This window comes from Scyliorhinus canicula, chromosome 3 (genome assembly GCF_902713615.1).
Source record: "Scyliorhinus canicula chromosome 3, sScyCan1.1, whole genome shotgun sequence".
NCBI classification, from domain to species: domain Eukaryota; kingdom Metazoa; phylum Chordata; class Chondrichthyes; order Carcharhiniformes; family Scyliorhinidae; genus Scyliorhinus; species Scyliorhinus canicula.
In genome coordinates, this window is record NC_052148.1 from 101,248,181 (window position 1) to 101,262,074 (window position 13,894).

Below are 13,894 nucleotides of genomic sequence, written 5' to 3' on the forward strand. Positions count from 1 at the left end.
TGTGTTCAGATGTTGCAACTACAGGCAGTACAGATACCGGAACAAGGAAGCCAGAAGAAATATTGGGCCTGGGTTGATTAGTAATGGATGCACTTGTATTTGTCTCTACATTCAAAGTAGCTCTTCTCTGTTCTTGTAACTCGCATGTCATTGCATCATCACCATGAGCATTGTTTCTTGCTTCTTGATTATTTGTTGCAGAACTGGATATTGATGTGGATTGTGCTTATGGTATTATAAACTCTGTAATAGGCCTGCATCGCTTGGCTGATTCCTTCCTTTCTGCTTCTTTTCGTTCTTTGCGTTTTAGTGACCCAGATTTATGCTTTTTCTTTTCCATGCTGGTAGGGGTAATATTCCTGAAATAAAAACTTAATTAAAAATAGCCCACATTGGGAAAAATGAATATTGATGATTGCAAGAATAACTTGAAGGAACGCCAGATAAACCCCTACTTGATAAAAAAATATGAAATAACTTACTTACACTTCAATAGGCTATGTTCATTAGTCAATACTACTGTGGTCTATGCAGCTTCAGAAGAGGAGACAATCCACTGTCCAGTGTTCACACCAGCAAGCAACTGAGACAACTGTTGAAACTTAGAAGTTTGGTCCGACTATAGTAAGACATTAAGAATGGTCTCACGACCAAAGTTAACATGTCCAGTTTGACACCAGTGTAGTGTTACAAGTCGCAACCCTTTGAGTTTACCGATCATGGCTTATCACTTCAATATCTTTGACTTCATGATTCACGGTCAAAGGTACCGCTTCTCCTTTTCGGTGACCTCACGACCCTATGTACTGCTTGATATCCTTTCAAGTTGCTGACCATCTCAAATCACGAACTGTAACTTTCTTTAAATTCACACACTCTTGCTGAAAACGTGGATTTCCAACTATGTCCGACCCGGGTGAACCAGCAACCCCCCCCCCCCCTCCTTTTCACATCCGTTTAACACTGCTTCGTTCCTTCATACACTGAGTGATTATTTGTTTGTTTCTTTATTGCATTTTTATTTGGTATTGCTCTTTTTAAAAACAATTATATTTTATTAAGTTAGAATACAAATCTCAGGAAAGAAGTTGGAGATTTATTTATCTAATTAATTATAATTTTTAAGGGCCCTTCAGAGATTCACGGGCCCCTTCTTGGCTCTCCGGGCCCCGGAATAATGTACCGGCTGAACCAAGACTACTGCTTGATATCTTTTGAAGTTGCTGACCATCTCAAATCACAAATTGTAACTTTATCTTTAAATTCACACACTCTTGCTGAAAACATGGAATTTCCTTAATTATGCCCGACCCGGGGCCCCCTATTCCACATCCTTCCACTACCTCCCCTGCTTCGTTCCTTGTCATGCACTGCTTATTTGTGTCCTGTTCTTTTCTTTCTTATTTCTTTTTATTACTAAAACAGTTGTCTGTGTTTGTTTCTTTATTGCATTTTTATTTGATATAGGGGGCCAACTTACCATCGGACAAGCTGACACCCTGGCCAGTCCGCCACTGGTTCTGGGAATAGTCCAAACGAGTAGGTCTGGCTGAGTTGTTTTTGCAGAGAGCCAGCACAGGCATGATGGGCTGAACAGCCTCCTTCTGTGCTGAAACCATTCTGCCATTTTCATCCACTGGGTAACATGTCTTGTTCTCTTCCCCAGGACTGTGTAAAAATGCATTTTTCCTGTGGAATTTTTGACAAATGGAGCACAACATCTGTGGAGTCAGTTATTAACCAACTTTGCCCTTCCCTCTTCCTCTCAAACCCTGCACATGCCATGGCAATTTAGTTCAAACATTTTGACAGTATGGAAAATCTCGAACTTCAAAGCTTGTGCAAAGAGCTGCCAAGAATTTTCAGGACTGCCAGGTTTGTTGCAACACTGTACAGTTGGAAAATGGGAAAAGCCGAGTACTGTGGGAAGTCTGATGACTAACTAGGACAGCAGAAGTATGGGCCTAAATTGCCGAAGGTTGCATTCGTCATGGAAAGGACATGGTTTCTGGACTCTTTTTGTAGGCGTTTTGTATCTCTGAGGGACACATGTGGAAGGGATATTGTAAAAAGAATTGAGCTCGGTCAGTTCCCTGTGGTCTATTTCAACCATAAACTAGGACAAAAAAAAGTTTGGCAGTGACACTCTGTAGACGCAACCCCTTTTGTAATATCCTATGAGAACGAACGGAAACTAGATTTGGACAAGAGTACGTAATTGTCAGTAAATATAAACTTGAGAAGTGTTTTCCGGTTGCTAAAACGTGTCGAGATGTGCCGGGCGAGGGAACACAGACTAAAATCATTGCCACAAATACATTCATAACATTGGCACAAATAAAACATCGACGAGACTGTTAAGAGGAAGTCACGATCGTAAGGGGCCATGTTGAAGGAGAATGGGCTGTGCCAGAATGGTGTTTTTAAACTACATTCAGATTTGCGGGAGTCGGGTGCAGTTAACCTTAAAACAAAAACGCTCCCGGGGAGGGGGAAAGAATGGCAAGCAGGGTCCCCGGGATAGTTTGCAAGGCACCAGACTCCAGTGCAGCAGGAAGCGAGCTGGAGGAGCCGCTGCCTCTCGTCTCCAGCCGTGCACCCTTTGTTTTGAAGAGAGCGGCGACGTCAGCTCACCGCCTCCCTTATTTGGCAACACAAAGGCCGGGCCGCCACACCAGGACGGGGAGGACAGCCCTACATTCCACTCCGTCCCCGACAAGGAGCGCCGCTCTTTATATGGCAGCACAAAGGAAGCGGCCCAACTTTTCAGGGGGCTGGGGAGGGAACACCCCCGCATTCTTCTACCCAGTTAGGTCAGACGCTCCTTTTATGGCGTCACAAAGGCGGGGCGGGAACCCGGTTGTCGCCTCTCCCCTGTCAGAGGGGGGCGTGCCAGTTTGGAATTCAGAATGAGAAGGCTGGGACCCGGCCCATTCCATTCCTATTATGGACGGAACGTCCCTGTATGGGGATGGGCGGAGTCCAGCCATTGCCGCCCACTCTGGCCCAGCCATGGGAATGAGAGGAGTTCACCGGCGCTGAGGACCGGCCCTCCGGTATTCCCATATTAGGAGCGTGTGACCTTTTTTGCCGCACCGAGGCGCGCCCTCATTGTAAACAGATAAAGGCTTCTCTTATAATGTACATAACTTCCGTTTCAATGTAACAGTAGCGAAGCGAGGCAGTATGGCGGAGCGCGGTCAGCCACCCGCAAAACGGCTCTGCTGCAGGCCCGGCTTTAACCCTTCCAAAGCACCACAGAGGGCGGCCCCGGCCGGCAAGAGCTACAAGCCGGAGTCGCTGCTGGATATTAGTGCCAGGAAAGTAGCGGAGAAGTGGCCTTTCCAGCAAGTGGAAGAGCGTTTCACCCGCATCCCGGAGCCCGTTCAGAGGCGAATCGTCTACTGGTCCTTCCCCAGGAATGAACGGGAGATTTGCATGTATTCCTCATTCAATTATTCGGCCGAAGACGGAGGGGACGACGAGAGCAGATTGCCTTTTAAACGGGGCATCGCGCTGCTGGAAACCGGCTGTGTAGACAATGTCCTTCAAGTCGGTAAGTATCCCCCTCCCCTCGTCTCCTCCAACCCCACCTCTCTCCTCCTCCCCCCTCCCGGGCTCTTTAACCAGACTTGAAGCCAAGAGGAGAATGCATTATGTGCCCACGTCAGGAATTTAAAGAGCAAGCCAGGTGAAGAAGTGTACACAATACACCCTTTCTTGTAAAGGGACAACATTCCGTCTGCCGGGCCCGGGACAGCGTTTGGATTTTGAACCCTGTCACTCGCAGCTCGGTTGCTCCTTTCGGCGATGAGTTGGTGCAGATTGTTTGAAATGTTCACCGCCACAAAGAATTCACCCCCTCTTTCCCCCACTCCTCCTCCTCTCCCCCCCGCTCCTCCTCCTCACTCCAGATCTCTTTCAAAAAAGATGGCGTCCTGTTTTGCAGCACTCTTTCCTATTTGTAAAGAGATATTGTTTGGAAATGTTTGGGTGTATGTGTCACGTTACTGGAAGTGGGGCTTGTTTGCTTTCAGGAGGGAAGGGATTTGAAGTGGAAATTCCTCCCCTGTCGTTGGAAAGACGGCGGACTCGGTAACCTTGCAGCCCCCCCCCCCCCCCCCCCCCAGCCAGGCAGCCAGGATCCAGATTCAGGAGTTCCAGTTAAAAGGATTGATAATAGGAGCCGACGAAGAGGAATTAAATAATTATATATATATATATAATTAATTTCCACTTATTTCCCCTGAAGTATTTGAGAGAGGAGGGGGGGGGGGGGGGGAGGGGGGAGTGGCTTTTTGTTGGAATGAGCCCTGCTCCTTAATATTTGCCAATTGCGCATATCAAATAGCCGTCAGGCAATTCCCTTCGCACCGCCTCCTTACTTTGTTCCCATTTTCATGTTTATTATTTGTTCTTTTCTGCTTCTGTCACCCTCCACCGTCGGACAATGGAGCTTTCTTCAATGCCTGTTTGAGACATTGGGGAGAGAGAGATGTGTGCTGGCCACTGACAGACTGGCTGGAGCGATCCTTTCATCCCAGGGAGAAAAAAATTGAGTTGGGGGGGGGATCCGTGGAAGGGAGCAGGAAATCGGCTGACCAAATGTCTCAGCAGATTGGGAGTTTTCTCCCCTGCAAGGATTCACCCCCCCCCCCCCCCCATCACTTTCAAATGGGCAGGCTTGTTGTTTTTCAACCCCCCCCCCCCCCCCTTCCCTTCCCTTCCCTTCCTTCCTTCCTTCCTTCGCTCTGTGGTTAATTGGAATTCTAAAGCAATCTGCAAACACGATTTTCTGCATGATCATTTATTTTCCAGTGGCTCATTGGGCGCAGTGCCCTTCCGTCCAAAGGGCTTTTCGCCCAGTATGTGTTTGGCATTCCACCCCCCCCCCCCCCCCCCCCACCACCACTAGCTTTCACGTCGACTTTGCTTTTATCTTTCGCTTCCCTTTCGAAATGGGTCAGATTTGTTCGGGGTTTGTTTTTTTTTTAAAGATTGGAACGAAAATGAAGTCCTGGCCGGTTCTGTTGGGCTTTTGAGTTTTTTTTTTGTGTGCGCTTGATTCTCCGCATGCAACCGATCAAGAATGACAGGAGCGCGTACAGGGAGGGTTCTTGGCTGATTGCATTTAGCCAGGAATTCACTGTGAAAATAAGCCAAGGGGCGATAAATAAAAGATGCAATCTTTCAGGAGACACAGGCGAGCTTTAGTGGCTTTCAACAAGAACGATGTCAAGGGTTTTGAAGAATTTTTTTTGAGAGAGAGGAGGAACCCCTGCAGGATCTGGGCAGCTTTTGATTTTCAGTGGCTCTGCTGAAGGGAATGTTTGGCCCCTTTAGCTCAGTACATTTTTGGAGATGGACTTATTTTTGAGTGAAGAGGCTGTCAGTGATTATACAAGCATCCTCCCCCCCCCCCCCCCCCCCAACACTGATTGCATAGCTCAGACACACAAAGCTCAAGACACACAATTTGGCTTTGACAAAGCTTTGGCTTTGACAAAGAGCCACCTAGACTCGAATCATTAGCTCCCTTCTCTCTCCACAGATGCTGTCAGTCCTGCTGAGATTGTCCAGTATTTCTGTTTTGTTTCAGATTCCAGCATCCGCAGTAACTTGCTTTTAACACTCATCATTCATTGTGGCTTTCTGCTGTCTCTTCACTCTGCTGTCTCTTTGCTCTGCTGTCTTAGCCTCATGACTGGAGCATTAAAGCTCTGACTCTTTTTTTAAAATGCCCCTTCTCTTCATTCCTGCACACACTTGAATGTTGTCCCATCTGGGTCAGCTTCAGTTTGATAAATACATTGGTTGTCATCATTATCTGGGGTGGGGTTTAACTGTACAATGTGCTGGTGGTGGGGTATATACAGGAAAGACAGTGCTCTAATCGGAGAGGGAATGAGCCAAAGGAAAAATTCTGCCTGCTTCAGTTGTCAAAATATTTGCCATGACCATAGCACTGACCATAACTGCTGATTTTAATCAGACTTATGGGAAATTTATTTTGGGAAATGTTAAGGGAAAGATATTTTTCCAGATTCAAATGTGGATTCATGAAGAGAAGTATCTGGTTGTGTGGGTTTTAAATTTGTTCACAGGAAAATGTCGAGAGCTATAGTCTCCCCTGAGGAGACTGTAACATCATTGAAGCTAATTTTGGGTGTAACTGGTCAGACTACAGTTTTGCTATAAACCTGTAACAACATGGTAGTTTGTGCAATGCTTGTAAAATGCATAATTGTTGTCAAGGTCGTCAAGTGATTAAAAGCCACTCCTCCTGAGGTATTTTTTTAGTGTAAAGATAAACCTAACCTAATAATCATTGTCACAATGCTATAGGAAAAATCAAATGATTACGAATGGGTTTTTTTCACTTTTAATGCTTTACCCTGTATTATCATAGCCCTGTGGTGACTCTTGAAAGGACACACGTGAGCATCCATCTCTGTTCTAGTAGCTGGCGGCTACCTGACAATGATGTATGGTATTTATAACTTTGAGAAAAGTTTTTTCACGGCTCTATCACTCACTATAATAGATGAGATAATAGGCAGTGAAACAAAAAGTATTTAACATACTGCTTTTGCTATTCATTAGTTTTGTTTATTTGGGTTTTGTTCAGTACTGTACTGGTCCTTTTAACCAGGAGCTCAGAGTTAACTTTATTTATGGCTGTGCTACTTCAGAGCTAAGAGCTCCGTTAGCTGCTGAACAGTTGACAGTTGCCTGATCTGTTAAGTCATTAATCGTTTACAACTCTAGTTTCATTGTATAAGCCATTGAAATGAGCAGCACTGCTCTTGTTGAAGGCAGAGTTTAGCATTCTATGCAGGTGTTTGGCTCATGTATCTGCTAGAAGTCAGTGTTGGTTGAAACGTATCCCTGATGAGCTTTGAAGGCATTTGTGTCACTGCCCCCCACTCGCATGATGTAAAAACTTTTGAAATATCTACCGATGTCCCCGTAAACAGTTCCTGCCTTTCAAATGATCACTATTGATATACACTAATCAATTCTAACATGAAAATCGGGCTTTTGTAGTTCTACTAGTTTATCATTATATGCTAATCTAGTAAATTACATTAATCCTTAGTTTGCTATATATGATTTTCTACTGTGCATTGAAATGTATTTCCAGCTGCCTCGCATTAAGAATGTACTTAACCTACCATGTTTCAAGATTCTAAAATATGTTTAGCACGAACATGCTTTCTGTTGGATACCAAAAGTAATTGGATCCCAATCTTAAATTTAAAAAAAGCTATCAATTAAGTTGGCAAACCTGTTACAGGCTAAGTAAAATACCATTTTTTTTTTCAATTAGCATGTGCATAACAGACTGGGTATCAAATACTCCATTTATGCTGGAAGGCTTTTGATCAGTAGTGAATTTGATCTCTCGTGTTTTTAGGGGTGGTCACTTCAGTGTATCCGAGTGAGTTTATATTGTAGAATGATATACTAGCTTTCAATACTGGTTCATTTTTAATTAGTGTAATAACGTATTAAAGATCTTATCAGAAAAAACAGGTCTTTTACATGTAATTATTCCAGAAGCAGGAGTGGGTGACAATTATGGTTTATTGTTGTCGCTCCCCAAATCACTATTATCAAATTACTAGTTTGATGCCAACACTTTTGTGATCTATTTTCTCTAGTGATTGGTTGAAATCGATATTGTGTAGTGAATAATAAAGTGCATTTGTGGAAGGTCCATCTTTTGATCCATTCTAGGTATAAATAATACAATAAAGGATCCCTTTCAAGAAGAGTTCAATTAAGCTGTACACTATTCTCATAAGGTGGTCATTTGGCTGGATGGCTGATTCGTGATGTGGAGCAATGCTAGCAGCATTAGTTCAATTCCTCTACCAGTTGAGGTTCTCCATGAAGGCCCCACCGTCTCAACTTTGCCACTTGCCTGAGATGTGTTAACCCTACAGTTAAATGACCACCAGTCCGCTTTCAAAGCGGAGAGCAGTCTATAGTCCTCTGGGAATGAGGGCGACATTTACCTTTTACATTATCATTTCCTAAACACAATTCCACCTTAAGGACATCTCCCCAAGTCTCGGTGCACGCACAATGCATTTTCAGTAAGGGTAGCTGAAAACTTGGTAAAAATCTGAATTTACAGACCTTGTGTAAATGGGGCCTTGAGATTAAGTAGACTTTTTCTGTTTGTTAGAAAGTAGTAAGACTTTGATATTACTACTGAGGAATTTTATCTAATCTTGCCAAACCAAAACAAGAGCCCTTCGTTACTTTTCTTTGGCGGAAATGGCAGTTAAGTAAATACAATGCTTTGTCTTGAGTTTGAAAAATAGACGTGTGGATGTAGCACTAGTTACAACCCTGGTAAAATAAATATCCTTTAGAAAACGAATATTGTGACAAACAATGGCAGCACCTCCTGTAATTGAAAGGGTATGAGTGATGAGGATTTCAGCTTTAGAAGATCTGAATCCGGAGGGTTTGGCAGTCCAGTGATCCAGTGTTACATTTAAATGAATATGCAATAATAATGAACTCGCTGCTTGCATGTTTGATAGCATCTGCAGGGGTTTATGAAAATTTGCGCAAGTTAGTGTAGGCCTCGCTGTGCAAATTGTATTTTTAAAAATTCCTTATATCTGTAAATGGGAAAAGCATGGAAGGCAGTGTGACAGTTTTTTGAGAGTTTTTAACCTGCAGAAATAACATTTTTGAGAAAATGTCAATTTGGTCACTGATAATTTGCAGTTAATAATTTGAAACCTTCAATTAGAGACTGTCAAATCAATAAGCAACGGTCATGTTCAGGCACTACTGAAATATGCAATTTCTCTTGCTGTATCTAAGAAAATAGGCACATCTTAATCCCTATTTATTGTTTCATTTGATGTGAGTCAAAGGATTTTGGCCATGTATTTCTGTCTCTTTGCCACCTCTTTCCCCTGACTTTATGGCTTTTGTTGAGAAAATTAGAGAAATCAGAATCTGCAATGGGGAAAAAAATTGGATATTCTCACTAGTTTGACTGAAGGTTCTGGACATGTAGATAAAATAAATTTACAGAAAATTAAAGATTACAGATGAGGCTTTTGGTACTTCTACTGTATCTGCATTTACTGTATTCTTCCTACTTATTTCTATTTGCTAGGCTTTAATGTGTTAATTCTGTTAAATAATGACTCTTGTGATGCACAGTTCTCGTTAGTTAGTGGTGGATTCCTGCAAGTCATCAATAAGGTAGACTTGAAATGATCCCACTTTTAACTATTATGTACAGTTTAATGGGACAAACGTGGTTCCTGTGCTCAAATGGTCCTTTATTGCAGCAGTTTAATTACCTATTAACATTGGAGTGCATGCATGTAGAGTGAAAATTCAGTAGCAAATTACATAGTAGTTGATCTGGGTATTGCACTATAAAAGCAAGAGATTAGTAAAATATTTGCATCACTCTTTGGATAGAATAGTTAAATGAATCGCATAATATGATTTTGAAATTGACAAATGATTTTAGCAAAATGCGCTTTTCCCTTTTCTTCAAAGGACTCTGACTACAAAGAACATCTTTTATCATTTTTTAATATGCTTTAGTATAGTGCACTCAAAAAATCAATTCTATCTCTTCAAGCTTCTCCCTCTGCAGTCTTGAGGTCAACCAAGGTCAGGTTCAGAGTCAAATGTTATTGGCTCAGTGTTACAAGTGATTGACTGTCAGTCATATTAGAGGGAACAAGATCAGATATTGGTGTCTTCATGTTGATTTCCAGGCGTGTGGGATCTACATGCCCAGCTCCCTATTTCTCCATCACCATCCCCTGCCCCCTCATCCGCCAGCAATAAACTTGATAGCATGGACAAGTGCTGTCTATTTTATTACTCAAAGCAAGAAATTAAATTGGTGACTGCATCTTAGATTTTACTGGTAAACATATTAAAGTAGATGTCAAAAAAAAGTAGATGTCAGCCTTGACCTTGCCTCTGATTCAGAAGGTTGTTAGTTCAAGGCCCCCTCCAGAGACTTGAGTACATAATCCAAATTGACACTTCCATGAAATACTGAGGGAGTGCTGTCTGGTGGAGGTGAGGTACTTTGGATGATGTGTTAAACTAATCAAGGAAAAGGAGAGACATTCCTTTCAGTGGCCTGGCTAATATTTATACCTCAATCAGCATCACTAAAACAAATTATCCAGACATTTATACCATTGCAGTTTTGTGGTCTTTGCTGTGCACAAATTGGCTATGATTTCTTACTTTTAAGTATAGTTACTACTGTATTGTATTTCAGAGGATGTAAGATGCTCGGGGACAGGCAAAAGGCATCATATAGATTCAAATTTTTCCTTTACTTAATGATAATGCAAAATTGCATTTCTTTTTGTTTTGGCAAATGGGTGGGCAGTTCAAAATGTTCACATTTTTAATGTATCTCTTGTGGAAAAGGAGGAAGACTTGGTTGATGCAATTTAGCTATTTTTGTCGGTAATCAATCCACAATGCCATGAATTACTGTTTTACCATTGGTGCTTATACTGGTGTCACTTACTCCCAGGTCAGGCATATGTGGCAATTACAGAATAAAACCCTCGATCCTTTAATGAAAATTTGGCTTGACCTAGCACCAGAAGACCACCCCATCATATACTGAATAATTTTTTGTATTTTGAATAGAAAAATCCAGTGTCTAGTTTAGAAGTAGTATTTCAGTGCAATGCATGGTGTTATGGTGACGTCTACCTATCCAGTGTTGTAGGTGCATCTTGGAGCACCTGGGTAAAAATGTTTCATAACATAATATGAATGTAATTTGGCATTTTTGGATCGTAGACACGCCATAACTTTAAAAAAAACAAATTTACTCCATTATTCTTGCCTTCTAGTTTTTAAAACAGTAAATTTGAAGGTCACTGGGTATAAAAGATTGAAGGTACATTACTTTGTTACACTGGGGCAATTCATTGTGACCATTTAATAAATGTTTTCTTTAACTTTACGCATAGAAAAGAATACCAACCTCAGTACCATACTTAAAAAAAGAACATGCTTGCTTTGGAGGCAGTACTGTGAAGGTTCACTCCATTTGGATTCTGAGATGAGAGTTGTCTTATAATGACAGGCTGAGTAAGTTGGGTCCATGCTCTGGAACTTGGGAAAAACAAGTGGTGATCTTGTTCAAACATACAAGATTCTGAAGGGGCTTGACAGAGTAGACAGTGGTGTTGTTTCCCTTGGCTGAGGAATGTAGAAAATGGGGCATAGGCTTGGGATAAGGGTCAGATCATTTAGGATGAGAAGTTTCTTCATTCAAAAGCGTTGAGTCTTGAGAAGTCTCTACTCCCAGAGGACTATGAATGGTTTGCTGTTAAGTATATTCAAGGCTAGTATAATAGATAATCGATTTTTGATCTCTTGGGGGAATCGAGGGATATGGGGAGCAGGTGAGAAAGTGGCTTTGAGGTAGAAGGTCAGCCATGGCCATATTAAATGGTGAGAAGATTTATGGTCCACTTTTGCTTTTCTTTCTTAGTTCTTACAAGTGATTTTGCATGTTGTTTTCTCAGAGCTGCGATTAGGCACTCTGCACTATGTGGGAATGGAAGTACGGGCTTCGGCTAGTAATAATAATCTTTATTATTGTCACAAGTACGCTTATATTAACATGGAAATTAAGTTACAGTGAAAAGCCCCTCGCCGCCACACTGCAGTGCCTGTTCGAGCACACTGAGGGAGAATTTACAATGTCCAATTCACCTAACAGCTCGTCTTTCGGGACTTGTGGGGGGAAACCGGAGCGCCCGGAGGAAACCCACACAGACATGGAGAGAATGTGCAGACTCCACACAGACAGTGACCCAAGCTGGGAATTGAACCTGGGCCCCTGGCGCTGTGAAACGACAGTGCTAACCACTGTGCTACCGTGCCACCCATGTTTAAATATAGAAGAGCAGCAATTATACAGCACCTTTCAAGACCTCTGGATACCCCAAAGCGATTTGTAGCCAGTGAAGTGTATTTGAAGTGCAGTCACTGTTCTAAGTGCTGGTGCCGATTTGTGTACAGCAAGCTCTTTCAAACAGCAGCCTGATAATCTGGAACTCTGTTTTTAGGTGTTTGTTGAGGGATAAATATTGTTCAGTACACTGGAGAAGTGACCTTGCTGTTCTTCAGTTTGGTATTAGGGCACCTTTTAAATCCATTTGAAAGGGCAGACACGGCTTCAGTTCAACATCTTATCTAAAAGATCATACAGGGTAGTTTCAATTATGTGCTTAAGTCTCTGGAGTGGGACTTTTAAGCCACAGCTTTCTGACTTTAGATGAGAGTGCTACCAACTGAAAAGTAGCTGACGGAGGTGTTGATTGCCATTCATCCAATTCTTTCTGAACCTTATGTGATTTAGTTTGACAAACCATCCATATATGAAGTAACTCAATGATGCAGTGGAATAAATACTAATCTTTCATCTTTGGCTTGGATTCAAACCTACCCCAGACCAATACTGGATATGAGGCCCTGCATAAAGTAAGTTTGGGCAATCTCAAACTTATTTTCCATTCGTGGCATTATCATTTGGGGAACGTAGGATACCTTTGGTGGTGAAAACCAAAAGTAAAACACTACACCTGTAGAGGATGCTATTTCGAGGTTTGGGCTGAGGCTATTTGTTGCGTTTTGCATTTGTATTTACACCACTTGATCTAAGGGTGCTTGATGTGGACACTATTTGCCTGAAATGAGAAGTGTTTTAATTCCCCAGCACAAACCTCCCGTGTTTGTTTGGATCATTTTTATGCACAATTAATAATTTGCACTTCTCTCCACCCAATCCCCCACCAACTAATTTTAATTAAAAAAAATATTGTGAATTCAGAACACTTTTTGGTAAGTTTGGAAAAAAAAAAGATTTTAAATACTAAATTTGGAATGGTATTCAAGCCTGCCCCTAACAGTTAGCAGACCTCTTACCATCACAAATATGATGATGATGACAATTGCATCTATAAAGTGCCTTTAAAAGAGAAAAAGGTCCAAGGAATGTGGCAGTGGAGCTTCTATTATCTACACTCCAGAAATACATCTGCAGTTTCACCAGCCAAAACCTTGCATAGCCGTCTGTGCATATCCTACAAATACTAATCTCATCAACTAACCATAAATCGTCCCCCAGCCCAAGGAAAATTACCTTGTCGGTATTGCATTTTGTGTTCCATTTTCATCCTTAGCACATTGCTGCGCCATAAGTCTAAAGTCAAAATCAGGGAACATTCAATTACCTGTCAACATTGACTATACTTTGGGTAAGTCCTCTCCATCATTGTGAGCAATAGAAAATTTACTGTATCTGTTTTGAAGCATTCTTAATAGACATTTGCAAACTTTGGCCATGTTAAAATTGTGTTAAGGCTGTACTGGAATCAGAGGCTGAAGACTGAACTCTGTTTCTAGAGTTAATATTGGAAAACGATGATTGGGTGAAAGTCAGCTTCCAGTATTGATTTTTTTTAAAAGCTGAGTTTTCGAATTGCATGTTATAAACCAATACTTGGATAACATTTAAGCTATAATCTGAAATATGCTCAGTTAAAATTGAGAGCTTTGCATAACATTCCAATGAAAGTTCCAATAACGTTCCAATGAAAGTCTGGAAGATACCATGCGTTCCTTGTTCGGTGTACAGTCATACAAAAATATTTTTAATATTCATGCGCAGCTACTACAGTTTAAGGAGTACATTGGTGAAATGGCATAAGCATTTATTTTACTATGGAATTGTCATTTTATTGCTAGACTGTAGAACTGCAAGAATGTTGAATACAAGTTAACACAACATGTTAAACAGTCAAAGAACCCACTTTGTATGGGCGAGGGGAAGAGATCTATGATGGCCCAGATT

At 41.7% G+C, this 13,894-nt stretch overlaps 1 protein-coding gene across 2 annotated transcripts in view; it reads left to right on the forward strand.

Annotated features, from left to right (window-relative positions):
• The first annotated feature begins 2,974 nt into the window (after positions 1 to 2,974).
• The window catches only part of LOC119962838 (zinc finger SWIM domain-containing protein 6), a 205,320-nt gene continuing 194,400 nt past the window's right edge, over positions 2,975 to 13,894 (forward strand). The window contains exon 1 of one of the 2 annotated variants that reach the window (XM_038790992.1): positions 2,975 to 3,556. In XM_038790992.1, the coding sequence (XP_038646920.1) occupies positions 3,187 to 3,556 (370 nt within the window). In that variant the 5' untranslated portion in view covers positions 2,975 to 3,186. The remainder of the gene's footprint in view (positions 3,557 to 13,894) is intronic. The other variant, XM_038790993.1, reaches the window with a different exon arrangement.